Source organism: Macrobrachium rosenbergii, chromosome 4 (genome assembly GCF_040412425.1).
Source record: "Macrobrachium rosenbergii isolate ZJJX-2024 chromosome 4, ASM4041242v1, whole genome shotgun sequence".
NCBI lineage: Eukaryota > Metazoa > Arthropoda > Malacostraca > Decapoda > Palaemonidae > Macrobrachium > Macrobrachium rosenbergii.
The window spans coordinates 30,498,508-30,521,471 of record NC_089744.1 but is presented as its reverse complement, the minus strand read 5'-3'; the positions used below and the strand labels follow the sequence as shown (position 1 = coordinate 30,521,471).

Here is a 22,964-nt window from a genome sequence, read left to right as displayed (position 1 = left end):
CTAATATTGGCTGTTATAACTATACAAAATGTTTGTGCCTTGTATAAAGACTAAAACTATTTGTATATGTAAAGTGCATAATCTTTGATGTTCTGACTTAAAATTTATTACCGAAGTAAATATTAACCAATACATTTGTGTCTGATTACAGCATGTACTGCCCAAATTCCTGCTGTCAAAAGTACCTGAAAATTTTAAGCAATATTCCAATCAAATTCTTTCTACAATGTTTAACGTCATCTCATGACTATTGACTTGTTTCTTACCCTACATGCCAGAAGAGGATTGATCCATCTGAACCACCACTTGCAAATAAGCCCTCATGATGTGGATGCCATGCTATGCAAGAAGCCTCTTTCTTGTGACCTCTGAATACCTGCAAGAGATTTTTATTTTAGAGTCTAAAATGTTCTAAAGATGTATTTAATTAACTGACATGCCAACACAATTCTCAGAAAAGTTCCTGGTCTTATGAAAGAAAATAAGTTCTCAGGTTGTTTTTAAGTGAATAGGATGTTGAGAAAATATTTATGCCTCAAAGATACACACAACTAAGGTTACTAAAGCTTAAATTGGAAGTTATAATGGTAAAACAAGATAGAAAATATATCTCCTGCCAAGGGAAGCCTTTTCTGACCTTCCAAAGGCAGGTTATAGACCATTGATAACTGCTGAAGTGAGAGAGTAGGGTAATGACAAAGGCAGTAATAATAGGTCTGCAGATATAAAGTATATACTAGTTTCAAATTTTTAAACCATTTTTAGGTTTTCATTACTAACTAATTTCTAATATAAACTTATTTTATATCACTATAGGGCCGCCATTATCAGGACCCTCAGGTTAAGTGTTCCGCAGCAGATTGCTTAGTTTGCTTTTTACCAGTTTGTACTGCCCATACCACCTGCCATGAGTATAGTCCTTGCAAAAAACAAGGAAAATCTGGTTGATCACCAGATACGTGCAAAATTTGTAGTATGCTCCTAGCAGCAAGTTTTCAGGATGAAACGGCTCATTTTAAGCTGTCTTGATGGGTCCTAGGGTTCAGTAGGGATGAAGAAGGGGGAGATTATATCTTTCTGGCTGAACTCCGGCAGCAGATATTTAACCCTTTTTCAGAACAAGATCTATGTTTGGGCCAAAACCCAGAAACATCAGTCCCCAATACCTCCCAGGTTAACCAAGCTGAGGAGTGGAAGAATCTTTATGTGAGGGTGACATCCCTATTAATGGACATGAAGTGGACACTGCCACTGAAATGGCCCTGCTGAACATGAAAGGATCAGGGATACATATTTCAGGTAATCATGGGAGAAACTTTCCAGAAGGAAATCTATCCCCCATGCAGCTATCAGATGCTAAAGAGGATCTTTCCCCCAAAAGGGATACTAAGATCTACCTAACTGCGACTGAAATGGCTACATTCTCAAGAGGGGTATAATAATTCACCCAGGACTTCTGCCCCTTGGTTAACAGGCAGTTACAGTTCAAGTGTTGAAGCTCAGCCAGACTGTGCAAACTTCCCCAAAATTATGAGAAACATCAGAGATGTCCTTGCCACAGAACGGCAATATATAAGGGACATGATACACGATTCCGAAAAGGAAATTAGGTCAGTCCTGTATACCCTAAGGTGTAAAAATACTTCATCCTGTCATCAAAAAGAAAGAGTGGATACAAATTCCGCCCAAACAGGGTTTGATGTTAGAACTCCGAATGGAAACAACAAAATGGCCAGCTTGGACTACAAAACTTCAGATAAAAAGATAATAGGGGCTCCAATATTCACCCTTGATGATACTGATAACCCTTGGAAAGATGCCTCAATGTGCATTTCTCTCCCAATGGTAAGTATTTAATCAATAAGCAAAAAACCATGATCAAAGTTGTACATGTGGACTTTAGAGACAATGCAGCATTCCATAATATAGAATGATGCCTGGTTCCACCTTCAGCAGACAATGAAAATCACTAAAAGAAATGGTTCTCCTACCTGTGTCTATAGCATTAAAAGCTATAGTAGACACCCTTTACCATTGAGAAACCACTAAAAGAAATGGTTCTCCTACCTGTGTCTCTAGCATTAAAAGCTATAGTAGACACCCTTTACCAGATCAGCAGAGAATGGATTGCTACTGCTACTTTGTATAAGACCCAAATTGCTTGTTGAGTAGCCCCAGCCTTCTGTCCCTTCACTTTTAAAATAATCAACCATGTGAAGGCAGATTTTCAGAATTTTGTAATGGCTAGAAAATGAGAGACAATGGCAGAATTAAAGCCATTTGCCATGGTCACCTCAGTCTCAAATAATTCCACCAAGGAAAAAGCTCTCTAGATATATCTACTCAACAGTTTGGGACCCCTATGAGAAGAATCTCAGAGGGGACAGCCTCGGCAGATTTTCATGCTGGGATCCGCCTCCTTAGTATTATAACCTTTACCACCTTGCTGGAAGTTGCCACCAAAAGGCTTCCAGAAAATTCCAGAAAAATTTTTGTTGTTGTGGTCAAAAGTCTTGAGATGCCAAAGGGAAGCATTCTATGACTTTCTAGAATGGCGTATAAAAGCAAGAATGGAAACACTGGAGGGCTCTAACAAGTCACTCCCCAATGTGACTTCATTATTACACTCTAACCCATTCTGTAAGGACCTGTTTGAGGAGTCTGTTGTGGCTCAACTTAATGAACAAGCCCGCCAACAGAATTGTACAGTGTACGCTCTCCTTGGAAAGGGGGAATTCAGAAAAAAAACCCAGAAACTTCCCTTTACCCAACTAAAAAAAGGCTCGATATGACCAAAAATCATATAAGCCTTCAGTCTCCCCCAAAAGTTTCCCCTTAAAAACAGTTAGGTGGTCAGAAGGGACAACTCCCTACAAAGGGACAACAACAACAGCAAGGATATCCTTTTCACAGGGTCCAAAGGCACTCCTACGGGGAAAAGGGGAAAGCAATACCTGGAATGCCTATCAAAGGCAAAGGCAGAAGAAGAGGTGGATCCCAATAGGAATCGTATGGTCGGGGGTCAGCTTCGGCGACACCACAGGCAATGGAAGTCCTCCCCTTGGGGACACAGCGTTATTTTCAAGGGGCTGGGATGGAAATGGTCTCATCTCCCCCCCTTCCTTTAAAAGGGTTCCTCCAGAAACCAGACCCCTCTCTGGAAGATTACTTGCAGAAGGCCATGTTAAAAGGAGCCACAGAGAAATGCGTATACTGTATTCACCATCAAGCATGTCTCTTCATTGTCCCCAAAGGGGATTCTCCCAAATGAAGGGTGATCTTTGACCTATCAACATTGAACATGCACGTTGTTTGCCAAAAGTTTTGGATGACTACTGTTCCCCAAGTACGTTCAATCATTCCACAAGGGACCTGGACAGCTTCTATAGATTTGAAAGACGCATACTGGCACATCCCTATCGTTGTTCCCTCTCGCCCCTTCCTAGGGTTCCAAAGTCATGCCCTTTGGTCTAAATATTACCCCTAGAATTTTTACAAAATTAGCAACAGTAGTTATTCGAGAACCCAGACAAGGAGGAATACAACTCATAGCCTACCTAGATGACTGGTTAATCTGGGGCCCACAAGAAAAGTGTTTAAGAAACCTAAGAGCAGTGGTCAACAGACGCCAGTCAAAAGGCTTTCTAATAAATTGGAAAAATCCTGCTTCATGCCCAGCAGATGTTTTCAGTGACTGGGACTGTGTTGGGATACTCTTCACAGCCTGTTGTCTCTCCCCATCAATACTCAAAACAGAAAAAAGAAAGACCTCATAACGTTCCTTGCACAGCCCAGAGTTTCCAGATGGCAATTAGAAGGTAAGATGGACCTGCTGCAGTTCCCATCAGTACAATAGATCAAATATTCAGATTGCAACTAAAGAATGTGAACAAATTCTGGCTATCACATGCATGAAAAAAGATGACAGACCAACCTCATCAAAAGAATCAAAAAGTCGGGGAGATACTTAGGCCTTGGACCCGGAAGGAGTCTCTGGCGAAACAGGTCACCCTGACTCCTCCATCTGTATGAGTGACAATACATACAGATGCCTTGTTGACAGGTTGGTGAGGACACTGGAAGGATTGTCAGGTGGCAGGGAGGTGGTCAGCTACTCTGAGGAATTGTCACATCAATTTCCTGGAGCTGATGGCTGGCTTTTTGTCTCTCAAAAAACCCAAACCTCCAACAGAGACATAAATTTTGTTGGTTCTAGACAACATGACTGCAATGTCCTGCATCAAGAGGTCGGGATCACGTTCACCTCCTCTCAATATGGTAATGCTAGCCATCCTTCGGATGGTGCAAGCAAGGAAGTGGCACTTGTCTGCAATTCACCTCACAGGGTCTCTCAATGTAATAGCAGACCCTCTATTAACCCTTAAACGCCCAGCCTCTATTTACAAAAGTGTCTCCCGTATGCCAGCAGCGTTTGGGAGTTAGCGCCAAAGCGGAAAAAAAGTTTTTTTCAAAAAATCACAGCACGCTTAGTTTTTAAGATTAAGAGTTCATTTTTGGCTCCTTTTTTTGTCATTGCCTGAAGTTTAGTATGCAACCATCAGAAATGAAAAAAATATCATTATCATATATAAATATTGAAATATATGACAGTGCAAAAAAAATTTTCATATATAATTTTATACAAATCGCGGTGAGCAAAACGGTTAAAGCTAATGGGTTATTTTTTTTTCTTTGTATTGTACACTAAATTGTGATGATTTTGGTATATAACAAATTGTAAAACGATCAAAGCAACACAGAGAAAATATTATCAAAAAATAATGCATGAATTCGTAACGCGCGGACGTAAAAAAATGTTTTTTTCAAAAATTCACCATAAATCGAAATATTGTGCTAGAGACTTCCCGTTTGTTAAAAAATGAAGCTAATTGATTGAATATTACTAGACTGTAAGTGTTTTAGCTTACAATTGCAGTTTTCAACCATTTCAGTTGAGTTAAAGTTGACCAAAAGTCTAATTTTTTCTATTTATCGTGATTTATATGAAAATATTTCAAAACTGATAAAAGCTACAACCATGAGTTTTTTCCTGTTGTATTGTACATGAAATTGCACACATTTTCATATATAAAAGTTTATGTAATGACTAATATAAAATGGTGCAAACATTACAACAACGTGACGAAAGAATTTCTGAGATGTTCCGCCGAGTTACCGTGCGGACATAAGGAAAATGTTTTTTTCAGAAATTCACCATAAATCGAAATATTGTGCTAGAGACTTCCAGTTTGTTGCAAAATGAAGGTACATGATTGAATATTACTAGAATGTAAGAGTCTTAGCTTATAATTGCGTTTTTTTACCATTTCGGTCGAGTTAAAGTTGACCAAAGGTTGAAATTTTGGCAGTTATCGTGATTTATATGAAAATATTTCAAAACTGATAAAAGCTACAACATGAGTTATTTTCTGTTGTATTCTACATGAAATTGCGCACATTTCCATATATAAAACTTTATGTAACGACTAATATAAAATGGTACAAACATTATGACAACGTGACGAAAGAATTTCTGGCGCGGACGTAAGGAAAAAGGTTTTTTCAAAAATTCACCATAAATCGAAATATTGTGCTAGAGACTTCCAATTTGTTTCAAAATGAAGGTAAATGATTGAATATTACTAGAATGTAAGAGTTTTAGCTTACAATTACGTTTTTTTACCATTTCGGTCGAGTCAAGGTTGACCGAAGGTTGACATTTTGGCAGTTATCGTGGTTTATATGAAAATATTTCCAAACTGATAAAAGCTACAACCATGGGTTGTATTTTGCTGTATTTTACATGAAATTGCGCACATTTTCATATATAAAACTTTATGTAACGGCCAATATAAAACAGTGCAAAAATTACAACAAAATGACGAAAGAATTTCTGAAATTTTCGGCCGAGTTACCACGCGGGCGTAAGGAAAAAGTTTTTTCAAAAATTCACCATAAATCGAAATATTGTGCTAGAGACTTCCAATTTGTTGTAAAATGAAGGTACATGATTGAATATTACTAGAATGTAAGAGTTTTAGCTTACAATTGCGTTTTTCGACCATTTCGGTCGAGTCAAAGTTGACCGAAGGTTGAAATTTTTGTAGTCGGCGTGCATGCGTCCACTTGGCACCCAACAGACAATTTTAGTCGACGTATGATACGTCCAGTAGGCGTTTAAGGGTTAAGGAAAACGACAGCCTCAACAGAGTAGATGTTGGACAAACGCTCTTTTCAAAAATTAGCCAACCGAAGTGGACCTGTTTGCCACATACGAGAATCACAACTTCTAGTGTGTGTCTCTGAACTTGGACAATCATGTTTAGTTTCTTGTTTTTTGTTACCAAAACCTAAGGGATATTTGGAATAGAGAATGGGGCTTGAAACTTGTGGCTTGACCTGGGACCAGAAATGTTTTTCCTTTGGGTTATTGGGACTAAAACTTGAGAGCCTGAGCCATTTCATCACTTGTCAATTTCTTTTTAAAGCTCCTTGAGGACAAAACAAGTGACTACGCTATCAAACAATAGGTTCTGACATAGGAGAAACTTATTTTTGGTAGTCGCTCTTGAGTCCTCAAAACCCACCCACTTCCCTGACAAAAAGGTATGGGATTTGGGCGAGGGATCATCCTGCATTAACCGACAGAAATTAATGGCTTCCTTGGTCTCTTGCCAGTCTGTTTGTCGACAGTATGGCGGACTGTGCATGCACATAATCACTTCCTCTTCTAGCAGGTTTGACAAAGGAGATAACCTGGGTACAGCTTTGCTGTAAGATAAGGGAAAGAGCCTTCTTATCTTTGAGTCCATTACGTACTCCATCACGTGTTATAGTGTTTATCATTATGAAACAACACCTGACCAAGAGACTGACTAAATGAGAATTCTTTGATATTAGCTTGGTCACCAAGGAGCTTTGACAGACCTATGGAAGGTAACTCCTTGAGGACTCAACAGCGACTACCAAAAATAGGTTTTTCCTATGTCAAAACCAGTTTTCTAATGATTACAAAAAGTAAAGACACTAATTTCTTCAGCTTACTTCAATTCATCATTCTGAGTATATAGTTTTATTTAAAATTTTCAGATACAAAAACAAGTAAAATTACAGCGGTTCCTCGGCGAATGAATGATTCGTTATTCGTATTTTCGTTGCGCAAAGTAAAATTTTCGAAAAATTCTGTTTCCATGTACAAGCTACAGGCAGTCCCCGGTTATCGGTGGGGTTCCGTTCTGAGGGTGTGATGATAACCAAAACCTCCACTAATCATAAACTGGCAATTTTTGGAGCTTTTTCGGTGATTTTCGGGGCCTTTTCAGCAATTTTTGGGGCTTATCAGCGCCGAAAAGTGCCAATTTTCGCTTATCAGCGCCTCTGTTAGGTATGTATCGGCGCCAATACCCAATTATCACTACTGATAAGCGGATATCGGCAATTTTCTGCGCTGAAAATTGACGATTTTGGTCGCTAGACAAGCCCTGTAAAACCAGATCGCCATTAACCTGGGACTGCCTGTATTTGGTGGAATCTCATGCATGGCCGGCCGGGATTGTTTGGGGGTGGGTGGAGAGATGGGATCCCCTTGGTCCTTGATTATGGGGGGAGGGCCATGTGGATGTAGGGACAGAGGAATACATAGTGGGAAGGCAATAAAACAACTGGGATGATGGTTCTCTTTTTTAAAATATCAAAGTAGGTTCTGAAAAATCCTTAATCGACCTCAATTGCCTTGTGACCCTGACACAAACTCGTGATCAGCGCTAGTCTAAATTGTACCTTAAGTTCGTGTTTGTGCTTGTGGCTGAGACTTTGCACAACTTTATCGCATCATATTTTTGCAATTACAGTATACTGTATTGTAATTAATAATCGGGCATAACAATGCCCCACATGAAGAAGAAGCCTGTTAAGGAAGTGATAAAGAAAATGGAGTCTTTATCTGTTAAAGTTAAGAAAAAAATGATAGCCAAGCATGAGGCTGGCATACATGTGTCAGACTTAGCTCGAGAATATGGCAGATCTATGTCGACGATATGTACTGTTCTAAAGAAGAAAGAGGAAATTAAGGCATTAGACACTGCAGTAGGAGTAACAAGAATATCGTTTGACACTTTCGCATCTTTATAGTTTGAGCGCCGCGGCTACCAGAGATCCGAGGTGTCTGGGAGTGCTCGACAGTGCAAAAAAAATAATTTTTAAAAAAATTCAGCAAAAATAGAAATTTTATGCTGACAATGTTCATTTTGCTGTCCTTTTTTCTCAATGTTTATATTTTATGGTGGAATAGTCAGAATAAGAGTCCCAGCCCTCTAAATATGAAAAATTTGAGTTATTTAACAAAAATAAAAAAATCTTTACTTATTTTTACATTTTTGTTTGTAGCCCAAAAACTATGAAAGTCAGGCAAATGAATTTTTTTATGAGAAAGCCAACAAAATTCTCCAAATATCAATATATAAAATAAAGAAAAATGAATAAGTACAGTTGGTGAAAAAATTGATAGAAAAGAGGGTAAGAAACAGAGACAGAGCACTCTGCTCGGTGTATAGTGAGAATTAGCGCTAGAAAGTTATTTTTTTGAAGATCTCTATCTCGGTTATTTTTTATAGGAATTACTTTGTAAATATTCAAAATGTAGAGGAACGGTTGAGGAATACAGTGAGAGTCAAGAAAAATGGTTTTGGTAACAGCAACTGTTTCATTTTGACGTTATAAGTTGATCAAAACAAAAAAAAAGTTACCGTTGTCAACATTATCGTTTGTAGCTCAAAAACTATAAAAGTGAGGCAAAAGAATTATTTTTTATGAGAAAGCCCACAAAATTCTCTAAATATCGACATATAAAAGAATGAAAAATGAATAAGTACAGTTGGTGAAAAAATTTATAGAAAAAGAGGGTTATGAAACAGTGTGTTTCCAATAATGTAATCCCACATACAAATCCTACATTTTATAAAAAATGTAAAAAAAAAAAAATGTAAGATACGAGACAGAAGCGTGGGTAGGATCAGCTGATTTCATTGTGAGAATTTTACTACGCCAGGGATTTGTGCATGGCGTATTGATGCCTGAGTTACACGGTCCAAGGTATGCTTTAGCCTATGGAAACCACTAATTGTCCGAATCAAAAAAATTTACTCCTAACACATGTACGAAAAATTTCACTAAATTTTATGTAGCGGTACGTCAGTCGGGTAGGAAGGGGAGTAGGGTAATTTTACGTACTACTACGTCATTTGGGCATAAAATAGTTAAGCAGCGCCCGCAAGCAATGGAAGAAATGAAGAAATTGCTGCTTCTCTGGCTGAGGCAGAAAGAGCTCGCTGGAGATTCTGTGAATCAAGCCATGATTTTGCAGAAAGCCTTGATTATTTATGAAGAAATTGCCAAGGACTTGCCAGGCCCTTCTCAAGAAATGGAATTCAAGGCGAGCCATGGATGGTTCCAAAAATTTATGAAACGGATGGGGGTAAGGTCAGTTGTCCGGCAGGGGAAGTTGCGAGTACAGATACAAAGGCAGCTGAAGAGTATGTGAAGTTTAAAAGTTTCATGGATTCTCAAGGCTACCAACCCCAACAAGTATTCAGCTGTGATGAGATAGATCTTTTTTGGAAGAAGATGCCAAAGAAGACCTATATTACATCCGAAGAAATGAAAATGCCAGGACATAAGCAAATGAAAAACCGCCTTATGCTTTTGTTCTGTGCTAATGCATCGGCGGAATCTAAAAATAAAGCCATTGCTGGCTTACCATTCCGAGAATCCACGAGCATTTAAGAAAAATAATGTGCAGAAGACGCAGCTGGGTGTCATGTGGAAGTCTAACAATAGAGGCTGGGTCACACAGGCTTTGTTCTTGCAGTGGTTGAACGAAGTGTGCTGCCCAACTATAAAAAGTTATTTAGAAGAAAATGGATTGCCGCTCAAAGCCGTACTTGTAATGGACAACACACCTGCCCATCTGAAGGACATGAAAGATGGCGAGCTGTTGGACAGACAGTTTGACTTCATTAACATTGTGTTCCTCTCTCCCAATACTACACCATACCCCAACCCATGGATCAGCAGGTCATATCCAGCTTTAAAAAACTCTACACTAAGGCTCTGTTTCAGAGATGGTTCAAGGTTACCGAAGCAACGAACCTGACCCTTAAGGAGTTTTGGAAGGAGCATTTTAATATCGTTGGCTACTTAAAGCTCATTAACCCTTAAACGCCGACTGGACGTATCGTAAGTCAACTAAAATTGTCTGTCGGGTGACGAGTGGACGTACCGTACGTCGACCACAAAAAATTTCAACTTTTGGTCAACTTTGACTCGACTAAAATGGTCGAAAAACGCAATTGTAAGCTAAAACTCTTACATTCTAGTAATATTCAATCATTTACCTTCACTTTGCAACAAATTAGAAGTCTCTAGCACAATATTTCGATTTATGGTGAATTTTTTAAAAAAAACTTTTTCCTTATGTCTGCGCAGTAACTCGGCTGAAAATTTCAGAAATTCTTTCGTCATTTTGTCGTAATTTTTGCACCGTTTTATATTAGTCGTTACATAAAGTTTTATATATGAAAATGTGCACAATTTCATGTAAAATACAACAAAAACAACCCATGGTTGTAGCTTTTATCAGTTTTGAAATATTTTCATATAAATCATGATAAGTGCCAAAATTTCAACCTTTGGTCAACTTTGACTCGACCGAAATGGTCGAAAAAAGGGATTTTGACAAAGGAAAAATCTATTTCTGGGTGAAGACCTGTGTCGCCCAGTGAAATGTCCCATATAGCACACATTTCTAGGTATAAATATTGCTAGATATACCAGAGAAAAAAGCTATACAGCTAATAGGATGCCAGAGTTACTACCTCTGGAGCGATCATCCTTATAGGATGTCGGTATGTCATCTAGGAGCGAGTGGAAGCCACTGCCACAGATGCTTAACCCAAATAGACCTCTCCTCTCCCAAAACCCCTCTACCTAAGGGGTGCTGTTACAGCGGTCCTTCTCCGCTCACTACTACTACTTCTACCCAGAACCTTCATCCCGAAATAGCACCCAAGCTTTGGCCAGCCTAGGGTGGGAAAAAAGAGGGAAGGGTTCACTGGGCGACACAGGTCTTCACCCAGAAATAGATTTTTCCTTTGTCAAAATCCCTTTTCTGGGATCGACCTGTGTCACCAAGTGAAATAGTAGCAGAGAAATGGCCATAAAAGCTTGTAAACATAAAAAGTTAAATGTCAAAATCTAAAATTTTATTAAGGAAAATAAAATTAATTTTGAATATGCTTTTTACTTATCCAAATAGTATAACAAATTATAAAAATCTGTACAAGTTAAGCTTTTACTTACCCTAAACAATACAAAACAATGTAACTAAAGATATTGCTTTAATAATCTAACTAAAAAACCATCACCTAAATTAACAAAAATTGGTGAAAATTTTTAACAAGTATGGTATGTACAAAGACAGGAGTGGTTTGTGAAGCAACCCAAAACCAGTCAACAAGGTAGAAAGGACGGGAATACAAGCGAGGCAGGTAGGTGAGAGGCATACCAATTGGTAGGGCAAGCAAATTACAAATTACAATTACAATTGCAAATTACAAAAAATAACATAATACTAAGCTGACTCTGGGGAAACAATGTTCCCTGCAGCGACAGCAGAAAATTTAAGAGCCTTCAAGGACTTAAGGTAGTGACATTTAAAAACTCTAGGGGATTTCCAGCAGGTATATTTCATAATTTCATCAAAATTCATATGTTGAAAGTAATTAACTGAGGTGGCTACAGCCCGAATATCATGGACCTGGGGGATTGAATCCGGGTTGGCTTGTTTAATAAAATAAAGGATTTGTTGTCTAATACCATTCAAGGAGATGGTTCCACCATTCTCTCTAACAAAAAGTGGACCTCAAGATCTTTGGGAAGTCCTTTCAAGGTAAGCTTTTAAGGTAACTACCGGACATAAGGAAGGATCCTCTGGAAGAGGTATAATCTTCCAGGGAGACCACCTAATTTGAGGATCTTTGTTCTTGGCTAAAAACATTTGGTCCGGAGAAAGTAGAACCTCTCCTGATGGGAGGAAATCCACATGATTCGACTCTCTAGAAAGGGCTGAAAGTTCAGAGATTCTGGCTCCTGAAGCCAGGCTAATTAAAAACAGCATTTTCCTAAGAAGAGTTGAATAAGAGCAAGATTCATTATTTGTGTCTGAAGCTAATCTTAGAACGCCATTTAAAAACCAAGAAACCGTTTTAGGACGGGTTGTTGGTCTTAGACGAGCACAAGCTTTAGGAATAGAGGAAAAATACGAATCTGTTAAGTCAATGTTAAATCCCGACTGAAATATCTTCTTTAAGGCGGATTTAGTTGTAGTAATAGTACTAGCAGCCAGGCCTTTATCAAAAAGGGCCTTAAAAAATGAGATTGTGAGATTCGTAGTCATAGTATGAACGTCTGATTCTTTCAGGAAGTTGGCAAGTTTCCTTACTGCCGAATCATACTGACGGAGAGTAGATTCTCTCTTATCTGATTCTAGAAACATTGTGTTCAGAGGATCAATATTAGCATTTTTCTGTGCCATAAACTTCATGAAATCCATAAAGTTAGGGCATTCAGCATTCCTGAGGAAGCTGACACAGTCTGAGTTTGTACTACTTGGGTTAATTTTGGATGAGGAATCTGAATGGCTCTGAGTTTCAGCTCTAATAGAAGAGGAAACCAGTTGCTCTTCGGCCAGTTGGGGGCTACTAGAGCTATCCGACCTTTGAATGACCTGAGTTTGTGTAGAACTTTCCACAGAAGATTTACTGGAGGGAATAGGTAGACTTTCTGCCATTTGTTCCAGTCTACTGACATTGCGTCCATGGCGTAGGCCCGAGGGTCCAGGTTCGGAGCTATATAAAACAATAGCTTGTGATTCGATTCCGTGGCAAACAGGTCCACCTGGAGTCCCGGAATCTGTTGGCAAATCCAGTTGAAGGAATTCCTGTCCAGAGACCATTCTGATTCCAAAGGAGTCGTTCTTGACATAAAATCTGCAATCACGTTCCTTACTCCTGACAGATGCGTGGCGGACAAGTGCCAATGATTTTTCATTGCTAATGAAAAGATTGCTATCATTGCATGATTTATGTGACTTGATTTGGAACCTCCCCTGTTCAGGCAATGAACTATCACTGCACTGTCCAGGACTAATCTCATATGTATGTTCCTGGCTGGACGTACGCGTTTCAGAGTCAGGAAAACCGCCATTGCCTCTAGAATATTGATATGGAAGTGACGAAAAAGATTCGACCAGGTTCCTTGAACTTTCTTGTATTGTGAGTAACCTCCCCATCCGGTGAGAGATGCGTCCGTGTGGATTATCAGAGCTGGTGGAGGGAATTGTAGAGGAATTGATTTGGAAAGACTTTTGGCCGTTGTCCAAGGTCGAAGTCTTTTCTTTAAGATTGGAGGTATGAGGGAGACTTTGTCCCTGAAATTGTAATTGGCTCGACTCCGCCACACTCGATTTATGTCCTTCAGTTTTGCTTTGAGAAGTAGGTCTGTTACTGATGCAAACTGAAGAGAACCTAAGATTCTTTCTTGAGTGCGACGAGAGGCTCGTTTGCACCTGAGAAACTGTCTCGTTGCTTTGGCTATCTCTTCGCATTTTGCTAGCGGGATTGAAAGTTTGTGGGTGTTTAAATCCCACTGGATACCCAGCCATTGAAATCGGGATGCCGGAATCAGACGAGATTTCCTTGTATTTATGTGAAATCCTAGATACTCTAGAAACTGAATGACCTTTCTGGTCGCCTTCCGGCACTCAGTGACGTTGGGAGCCCAGATTAGCCAATCGTCTAGATAAGCCACGAGCCTGATGCCTTGAGACCTCAGTTCCTGTACCACAGCTTCTCCTAGTTTGGTGAAGATCCTGGGTGCTATGTTGAGCCCGAAAGGCATTACTCTGAAGGAGTAAGCCTGTTTGCCTAGTCTGAACCCTAGATAGGGAGAGAAGTTTCTCGCTATCGGGACATGATAATAAGCGTCTGTAAGATCTATAGAGGTGGTGACGGCCCCATGTGGAAGTAAGGTCCGCACCTGAGAGACGGTCAACATACGGAACTTGTCGCATTGAATATAAGAATTCAGGGTTGATAGGTCTAATATCACTCTTCTTTTGTCTGAGTCTTTCTTTGGCACGCTGAACAAGCGTCCTTGAAATTTTAGATGGCCGACTTTCTTTATTGCCTTCTTTAAAAGAAGGTCTTTTGTGTATTCTAACAGATCCGGTGTTGGGGTCTGATAGAATCTGACTGGTGGAGGAGGCCCTTCTATCCAGCTCCACCCTAGACCTTTTGAAACAATACTGTGGGCTCATGGACTGAAAGTCCAATGGTCCTTGTAAAGGCATAAGCTCCCACCTACCTGAGGAGGCTCATTTGTTTGAGGGCTTATTGTCTCTGCCTCCTCTTGAGCCTCTGCCTCTAGACTGGGGTCTGGATCCGGCTCTATACCGAAAACCGCCTCGACCTCTAACGCCCCTAGACTGGCGGTAGCCTTGAAACGAACCCTGAGATTCATAGGCGGGGTTGAAGGCTGGAGAGATTACATAAGCCACTGAACCAGCAGGGTGGTGAGTTGGCTGGTTCAGCAAGACATACTGGGGTTGTCCCTTGGAGGTGGAAGGTTGGGCAATTTGAGTAACTGGAACTGCCTGGACAACTGTCTGGGTCTGGGGTGCCTTGTATGGATGGTACCTCCTTGTCCTCTTTCTTCCTTTAGGCTGAGGGCCCGAAGACTCAGAAGACTTCCTCTTAAAAGGAAGTCCCCAACGAATCCTAAGATTCTGATTGGCCCTGGAAGCCTCGCTGATGACGGTGTTGACCACATCCTCAGGAAAGAGGTTAGTACCCCAGACAGAAGATTTAATGAGCCTGTTTGGCTAGTGTCGGATGGAGGCGTCAGCCAGCACATGTTTCCGGCAGTTCCGCCTTGCTACCACAAAATTGTATAAGTCACTCTGGAACGAAGCCAGAAGTGACTTAGTCAGGATCCTGAAAAGAGGTTCGTCCTTGTATACAGCAGATGTCAACTCCGCCGAGGTGACGGAGTTGATGGACCTGCTGAGACGGCACCTAGCATCATATTCTGCTTTAATCAGAGACTCCGGAATCCTGGGCAACTGCTCGCTGAAAAGATCCGAAGCGCACTCCGGATCCAGCCTACCCACTGTAAATGTTTCAGGAGCCCCAACCCAGCAATCCAGGTCTCCCGGAAAGAGAAGAGATGTAGGGTCCGTCTCACGAAGCTGTGGCATCGGCTTCTCCTCTATTCCGGCCTGCAGAGTTAGTTCTGCTATCTTAGATGTACAAGGGGTGGGAATGTCCTCGTGGACAACGAACATCGTATACTGCCCCTTGTGGGGAGTTAGCTTGGTATTAGCGCACTCCCAGTCAGAGAGTATTCTGACCCATGCCAACTGTGCCTGATCCCTGGGGAAGATCACCGTCTCCTTGGGGACCTTGTCTTCCCTCACCAGGGCTTCCTCCGATAAACGGGCGTATCCCAGGAAAGGAAAAACAAGATCCGCCGGGAAAACTCGTAGTCTTGCACAGGGCAGGTGCCGCAACCTTCAATGGTTAATTTACCATTTGCAAAGGGGACATTAAAGGTGAGGCGCCAAGGGTTACAGTCCTCATAAGCAGGTAGCTTCGAGGCGTCTGGGATGGAGTAACCCTGCTGCTGTACCGGACCGGAATTAACCAGTCCGGCAAGCGAATCCTCCTGGGTTTTCAGTCTCTCAGCCAAAGACTGAACATACCTGCCCGATGTCTCTAGATTTGAGGCGAGATCTCGAGACATCGTCTCAAATTGGGAGTTAACCTGGTCGGATAGTTTCTTCATTAAAGCTTCCGCGAAGGCCTCAGGGTCAAATTCAGGTTTTTTAGACCTGCTCGCCTTGGGTCTTGACCCCTTAGAAGGGGGAGTAGCCTTCTGGGAGGAAGTCGGAGGTTTGGGGGCCAACGACGACCTGGCGGAACTCTGCATGGCCGGGATCTTCGGGGGTTTTGACACTGGGTAATGTCTTCGTCTTCATTAAGGACTTCACCTTGGGGATCACCAACCCCGAACGGGCCCCAAGGGTGGAGACCTTAGAGAAACCTTGGAAGGATGAAGACGAAGACGCAGGAGAACTAAAAGACATTGAATTTTTAAATCTACCTGCCTCACTTACATCCCTACCTTCCTCCTCCGGATCGATGGCCATCGGTTCGACGTTGATATTGATGTTGGCCACTTCCTCGGCCACTTCACCGCACAGTTCTTGCTGTTCCTCCGGCGGGACCTGGGTCTCGATCCTAATCCTGTTAATCAGGGGCTCCGCCACTTCGGGGGCTACTGCTGCAAGAGGACATGTCCTCTGCCAGCACATAGGGGCGTCCCTGACCAACGTTGCGACCGAATCCGCCGACCCAGATCTTTAGAGTAGCAAGAGATGAGGCTTGGCGGGACCGAGGGACCTGAAACCAGATATAATGTCAATATAAGGAATTGACATATAAATTCTTCCGTTAGAAGATGTACTTCAAAGATGTTTGAAATATTCATGCGCGTATGCCAAAAGGTTAACGTACCGAATCATCAATCACGTCCTGATAAAGGGAGTAGCATACATCGCAGCCATCTGGATGCCAGACGAGATGATCATCCACCTCGACTGCGCAGCTGGCATGCGACCTGCATGCTACGTGGCCACAGGGTTGCTGCAGATAGGCGTTACAGCCCGGCTCCTGACAATGAACCAACTGTAAGGGGAATTGATACATGAGTATCAAGGAGATAACGCCGGAACAGCTTCACGGCTGTGGTGAAGGACTAAACTAATAAAACTTAAAGTAATAATATTCCCTCCCAAGCCGGAGTTGAGATCTGGGGTAAACAATAAGGTTACGGTGGAATGTTCCAGTACAATCTGAACAGGGAGGCCAAGCCTGAAGTCGATCACACCGGAAAGCACTTCCGATGACGCCGGAGCGTCTCGAAAATTAACCACACAGAAATCAACAACCGAGGGGGGGAGGGCTAGCCGCCGGAACAAAGGTTCCGGGACTGATTTCCCGGAACACAGTTCACAGAAACTAAATAATAACTAACACTGAAATTAGCATTCAGCCCGGCATCTCCACAATTCCGCCATAAAAAGAAGGCAACGATGCTCAAGCTATTGTTCCAACTAGGAACTAAACAGCGAGCTAACGATAGCCGCCGGAATGGATCCGGAGAGCAGAACAGCGGAGAAGCAGGGGCAGAGAAAACATGGCGACTGCAACAGGTCAGGTGCCTAAACACCTTCCACGAAGCGTCATCTCAACCGAAAGGGGCAAATGAGCATTGCTCTAAAATGCCCCAAAGGGAAAAGCCATGTAGACCACGTCTGATAAAATGGGAGTGAGATAAACACGAGAAGGCGAAATAGATAATATCTATAGCCTAGCCTAACCTTCCGAAGTTAACACCTGGACAGGTAGGCTAGGACACGCCAGAGAGACAAACAAGAAAGGGGCACTAGCACCAAACCAAACCTTCTGAGATTTGATGAATCAAACTGGTCAGGGAGGACGGGCCAGCATCCAAAACTCGAACGAAGGCCACCCAAGAAAACCTACCTTACCTAGGCCTAGAAGCCAGGGTAGGAAGGAAGACTGGGGCCAGCTTAGCCTACCTTCCGAGATTCGACAGAGTCAAACTGGTCAGGTAGGCTAAGAGATAACGCTACCATATATCAGACGAAAGGTATATAGGAATACATAATAAAATTGTAATGATATAATAACAAAATATTTTTAAAAATGCACCTACATAAGGAAAGGATAGGCTAAGCCTCACTTTCCACTATTCTAAAATATAATAATAGTCAAACGCGTCAGAACGAGCAAAAATTAAAGCTATCATTATAAACGAGGCGCATATAAAAAATCTTCTAAGACGTCAGAAGATATGAGCGTATTAAAAGGCTGGGGACTACAGCCATGAACAAACACGAAAATGGCGGCTCCGAGCCGACAAGGCGTAAGTATTAAACGGGACAAAAATTGTCCAACCAAGTCCCAAACCAACAAAATTGAATACTCAACTTAGATGAAGATGCGTCTTGATCAATCGAAGCCATGATAATAAATCCAAAAAGCCAAAATAAGGCAAAAGGAAGCACAAAATTACACCAACAAAAATAACGGGTGTTAACGTGAAAGCGTGCTATGAGAGGATGAAGGTTCTAGGTAGAAGTAGTAGTAGCGAGCGGAGAAGGACCGCTGTAACGGCACCCCTTAGGCAGAGGGGTTTTGGCAGAGGAGAGGTCTATTTGGGTTAAGCATCTGTGGTAGTGGCTTCCACTCGCTCCTAGATGACATACCGACATCCTATAAGGATGATCGCTCCAGAGGTAGTAACTCTGGCATCCTATTAGCTGTATAGCTTTTTTCTTTGGTATATCTAGCAATATTTATACCTAGAAATGTGTGCTATATGGGACATTTCACTCGGCGACACAGGTCGATCCCAGAAACGCAATTGTAAGCTAAAACTCTTACATTCTAGTAATATTCAATCATTTACCTTCATTTTGCAACAAATTGGAAGTCTCTAGCACAATATTTCGATTTATGGTGAATTTTTGAAAAAACCTTTTCCTTACGTCATGCACATAACTTGGCCAAACATCTCAGAAATTCTTTCACACTTTGTCGTAATGTTTGCACCATTTTATATTAGTCGTTACATAAAGTTTTATATATGAAAATGTGTGCAATTTCATGTAGAATACAACAAAAAATAACTCATGGTTGTAGCTTTTATCAATTTTAAAATATTTTCATATAAATCACGATGTGCCAAAATTTCAATCTTCTGTCAACTTTGACTTGACCGAAATGGTAAAAACGCAATAAGCTAAAACTCTTATATTCTAGTAATATTCAATCATTTACCTTTATTTTGCAACAAATTGGAAGTCTCTAGCACAATATTTTGATTTATGGTGAATTTTTGAAAAACTTTTTTCCTACGTCATGAGTAAGAAACTTGGCGAACATCTCAGAAATTCTTTCGTCACTTTGTCATTACATAAAGTTTTATATATGAAAATGTGCGCAATTTCATGTAGAATACAACAAAAAATAACTCATGGTTGTAGCTTTTATCATTTTGAAATATTTTCATATAAATCACGATAAATAGAAAAATTTGACCTTCAGTCAACTTTAACTCAACCGAAATGGTCGAAAACTGAAATTGTAAGCTAAAACACTTACAGTCTATTAATATTCAATCAATTACCTTCATTCTGCAACAAATTGGAAGTCTCTAGCACAATTTTTTGATTTATGGTGAATTTTTGAAAAAACTTTTTTTTACGTCCGCATGTTATGAATTCATGCATCATTTTGTGATAATATTTTCTCTGTGTTGCTTTGATCGTTTTACAATTTGTTATATACCAAAATCATCGCATTTTAGTGTACAATACAACGAAACAAAACATAACTAATTAGCTTTAACCGTTTGCTCACAGCACGATTTGTATACAATTATATATGAAATTTTTTTTCGCGCTGTCATATATTTCAATATTTATATATGATAATGATATTTTTTTCATTTCTGATGGTTGCATGCTAAACTTCAGGCAATGACAAAAAAAGGAGCCACAAATGAACTCTTAATCTTAAAAACTAAGCGTGCTGTGATTTTATGAAAAAAACTTTTTTTTCACTTTGGCAATAACTCCCGAACGCCGCCGGCATACGGCAGACACTTTTGTAAATAGAGGCTTGGCGTTTAAGGGTTAATAAAGCATGGCAGGGTGTCACAAAAAGAACACTCAATTCTGCACAGAGAAAACTATGGCCTGACTGCATTCTTGAACGTGATTTCGAAGGTTTCGTTCATGAGGACCAAACTGTAGAGGAGATCGTGTCATTTAGCAAAACCATGGGGCTGGAGGTAGACCACAAAGACATAAACGAACTGATTGACGAACACGACGAGGAGTTGACAGTGGCTGAATTGAAGGAGATGCTTGAAGAGACAAAGAGAGGTGAGTTAGAGGAACTTTCTCCATCTGAGGATGAGGTGGAAACAGTGCTGACTTTGACACTGTCAACCATAGAAATCAGGAAGTGATGTGAAATGTGGGAAAATCTAAAGAAATTTGAAGAAACAAACAACCCAAGGCACACAAAAGCCAGTCTTTTTGATGATGTGGGGATGTTATTTTTACAGAGTTCTAAAAAAATCTCAAAAAGCAAGTGTCACTCGATAAGTATTTCACCATATTTTTAAAAAAAAGAAGTGATTCAGGCGAATCAAGTGTAAGTGAAAGCAAATGGGCGAAACATAGTGAAAAAGAAAAATCAACTGAGCCCGGTCCCAGTGGCACATCTGGGAAGTCAGTGGGAAGTGGACCCCCGTCTCGCACCCGATAACCTACCACCATCCCCTCCCTCTCCTCTCTACTGCCTCACTAGCGCTGTCCCGAACACTCGCTCAAGGTAAGATTCTCTTTCGATTTTTTATTGTTACTGTATTGCATTTGACTGTTTATATATTGTATCTTTGATAAATTTATTCTTTCATTTTTTTTATGTGAATTGTTACTGCTTTTACATACATGCAGTACAGTAATGTTTTTACTGTCTCTTCTCCTTTCCTCCGTAACTAAACGCTCCCTCCCTTATCTCAAGTCAGCTGTGCGTCACCACGGTGACGTAATTTTGCTTATATCTTTTATGTTAAAATTTTATTGTGAAATGCTTTATTCCTTTATTTATTTTACTGAATATGGTTATCATAAATGATATATTGTGCATGTACTTAAAATAACTGTATTAAAGTGGGTACCAAGGGTGGATATGGGGGAAATTCTTGAGTGTGGGACGAATTGATTGAATTCCCATCATTCCTTAAGGGAATATTCGGATCGATATACGAACATTTCAATATACAAATTGGAGTTTGGAATGAATTAAATTCGTATACTGAGGAGCTACTGTATTTGGCTTTACAATGACACCAAACTTAGCATTTTATCATGAAAAACAAATTTACAGCAAGCAATAGAAAATAATTATCTTTTAAACTCATACATATACATGGTAAGCCAGAACAGTAAGCATTTTACCACACAAGTTTTGTTCATATTTATTTTTAAGTTGGTATTTGGTACATTTCTATCTACTTTGGCCATACAGTTGTGTCACTTCTTTCGTTTTGGAAATTTAATACTGTAGTTTCAAAATCAAGTATATTCAATACTAGTGATTTTAAAACAGATTGCAAACCAGTTACCTTGGTGTCAGGATTTTCAAAAATAAGGACAGAGGAGAATGATAATGATGCAGAAGGCAGCACTTGTATACACACCAGCATTCTGCCCAAGATCACTTTAAATCTAAGTTTTAATATTTCAGAAATGCATAATGATCCTTGCTAGTGCCCATGCCAATGCTGCCAGTAAAATATTCATCATCATCACTGTCTCAAGCACCAAGTGATGCCAAAGAATTTCTTTGAAATTCTGCCACACATTTCTTTCTTTTGCTGTTTCTTGCACTAATCTCTACTTAATTCCAGCCTCTCTTTCTATGGTTTTCAATCAAATACTATGTTTACATCTTCCAGCTCTTCTGATGTCAACAAGAGCCCAGCTGACAATCTCATATTATTCTCCCATGGGTTATGTGAGGGACTTGTCCAAGCTATTTCCATCTCCCCTTCATTATATGTCATCTACATGAGGAACTTCTGAAGACCTTGCTTGTATACAAGCACTTTTCCCTTTTCATGTTTTTTCTAACCTTTAAAATAAAATAATACAAAGTCAAAAGCACATATTCAATAGCATCAAAACTGCATGTTTTGTTTCTGTCCTTAATTTCACCAAAAAACTGACACTTTGGCATTGGCCATACTAAGCATATGGTAATACATACCAGGTTAAGAGTGGCTTAGCTCGGTTCTCCCCCATGTGAGTCACTCACTTTAAGGATCATGAGTGGCTCTTGTGCATTGTGTCCTTTAGGTGATTAGGTGCCAATTAGGTCACCTAATTGACATCTAACTCTATAGGTGGTTGGTTAGCTGATGATTGGTTTGGGGGATTAAAAAGTAAGCACCTTAGGTCTGAGCAGCCCAGGCCCCATGTGAATGAGCAGCTTGGGTCCTTGGAAATGTACTGATCATGCTCCCTCAGGCTATGCAACTGGACTCTTTCAAATAAAAGAGGCAATTGTTTGGTTGGTTTACATTTCACCAGCCCTATGCTAGTAGGAGCCTTCTTGGTAAAGATTGAAAGGGATGCCTGCTTTGCAGCCCAACCAAAAGACACTAGAGACAAAAGTATAAGAAAGGTTAGGTTCCTCAGAAGATGAGCAGCTCAACTACATTTGTTTCATAACAAACCCACTACCTTAAGTGTCACTGCATTTCCTATTTCAAAGGAAATTTGGCTGAAAATCATTTTATTTACTTATGAAGTTCCAAAGACATGAACACTAGAAGTTGTTCTTGAATATACAAAACAGGAAGTTAGTAAATTTGAGCTGTCTGAAACAAACATAAAGTACCTGGAACTCTGTTGAAAGATTTCTTATGTCAAAAAGCTTCAACAAATGGTCTCTAGACGCAGAACACAACCAATTGCCATTTGCATTCCACTTAAGGTCCATTACTGTGCTTTTGTGTGCATGTCTGAAAAACAGAAAATTGTGTTACACAGTGTATCAGCATTTAACAAAAAAGTTCATAATCATTTTCACAAATCTTGTAACAAATGGGTCATCAGGTACTGATACCTGACCTGACAATCTATGAGACCTGACTGATCAATTCCAGGCAAAATCTTAAAAGAAATGTAACGCAGTTTTCAAATTTAAACAATACCGCCCTAAATATAAAGAAGTTAATGCTCTTGA

The 22,964-nt window shown here is 40.3% G+C and overlaps 1 protein-coding gene across 5 annotated transcripts in view; it reads right to left on the bottom strand.

The window, feature by feature from the left end:
• The window catches only part of Wdr33 (WD repeat domain 33), a 147,201-nt gene that overhangs the window by 17,358 nt on the left and 106,879 nt on the right, over positions 1 to 22,964 (bottom strand). For all 5 annotated transcript variants that reach the window (XM_067092526.1, XM_067092512.1, XM_067092534.1 and 2 more), the window contains 2 exons: positions 22,617 to 22,740; positions 267 to 376 (listed from right to left, as the gene is read on the bottom strand). In XM_067092526.1, the coding sequence (XP_066948627.1) occupies positions 267 to 376; positions 22,617 to 22,740 (234 nt within the window). The remainder of the gene's footprint in view (positions 1 to 266; positions 377 to 22,616; positions 22,741 to 22,964) is intronic.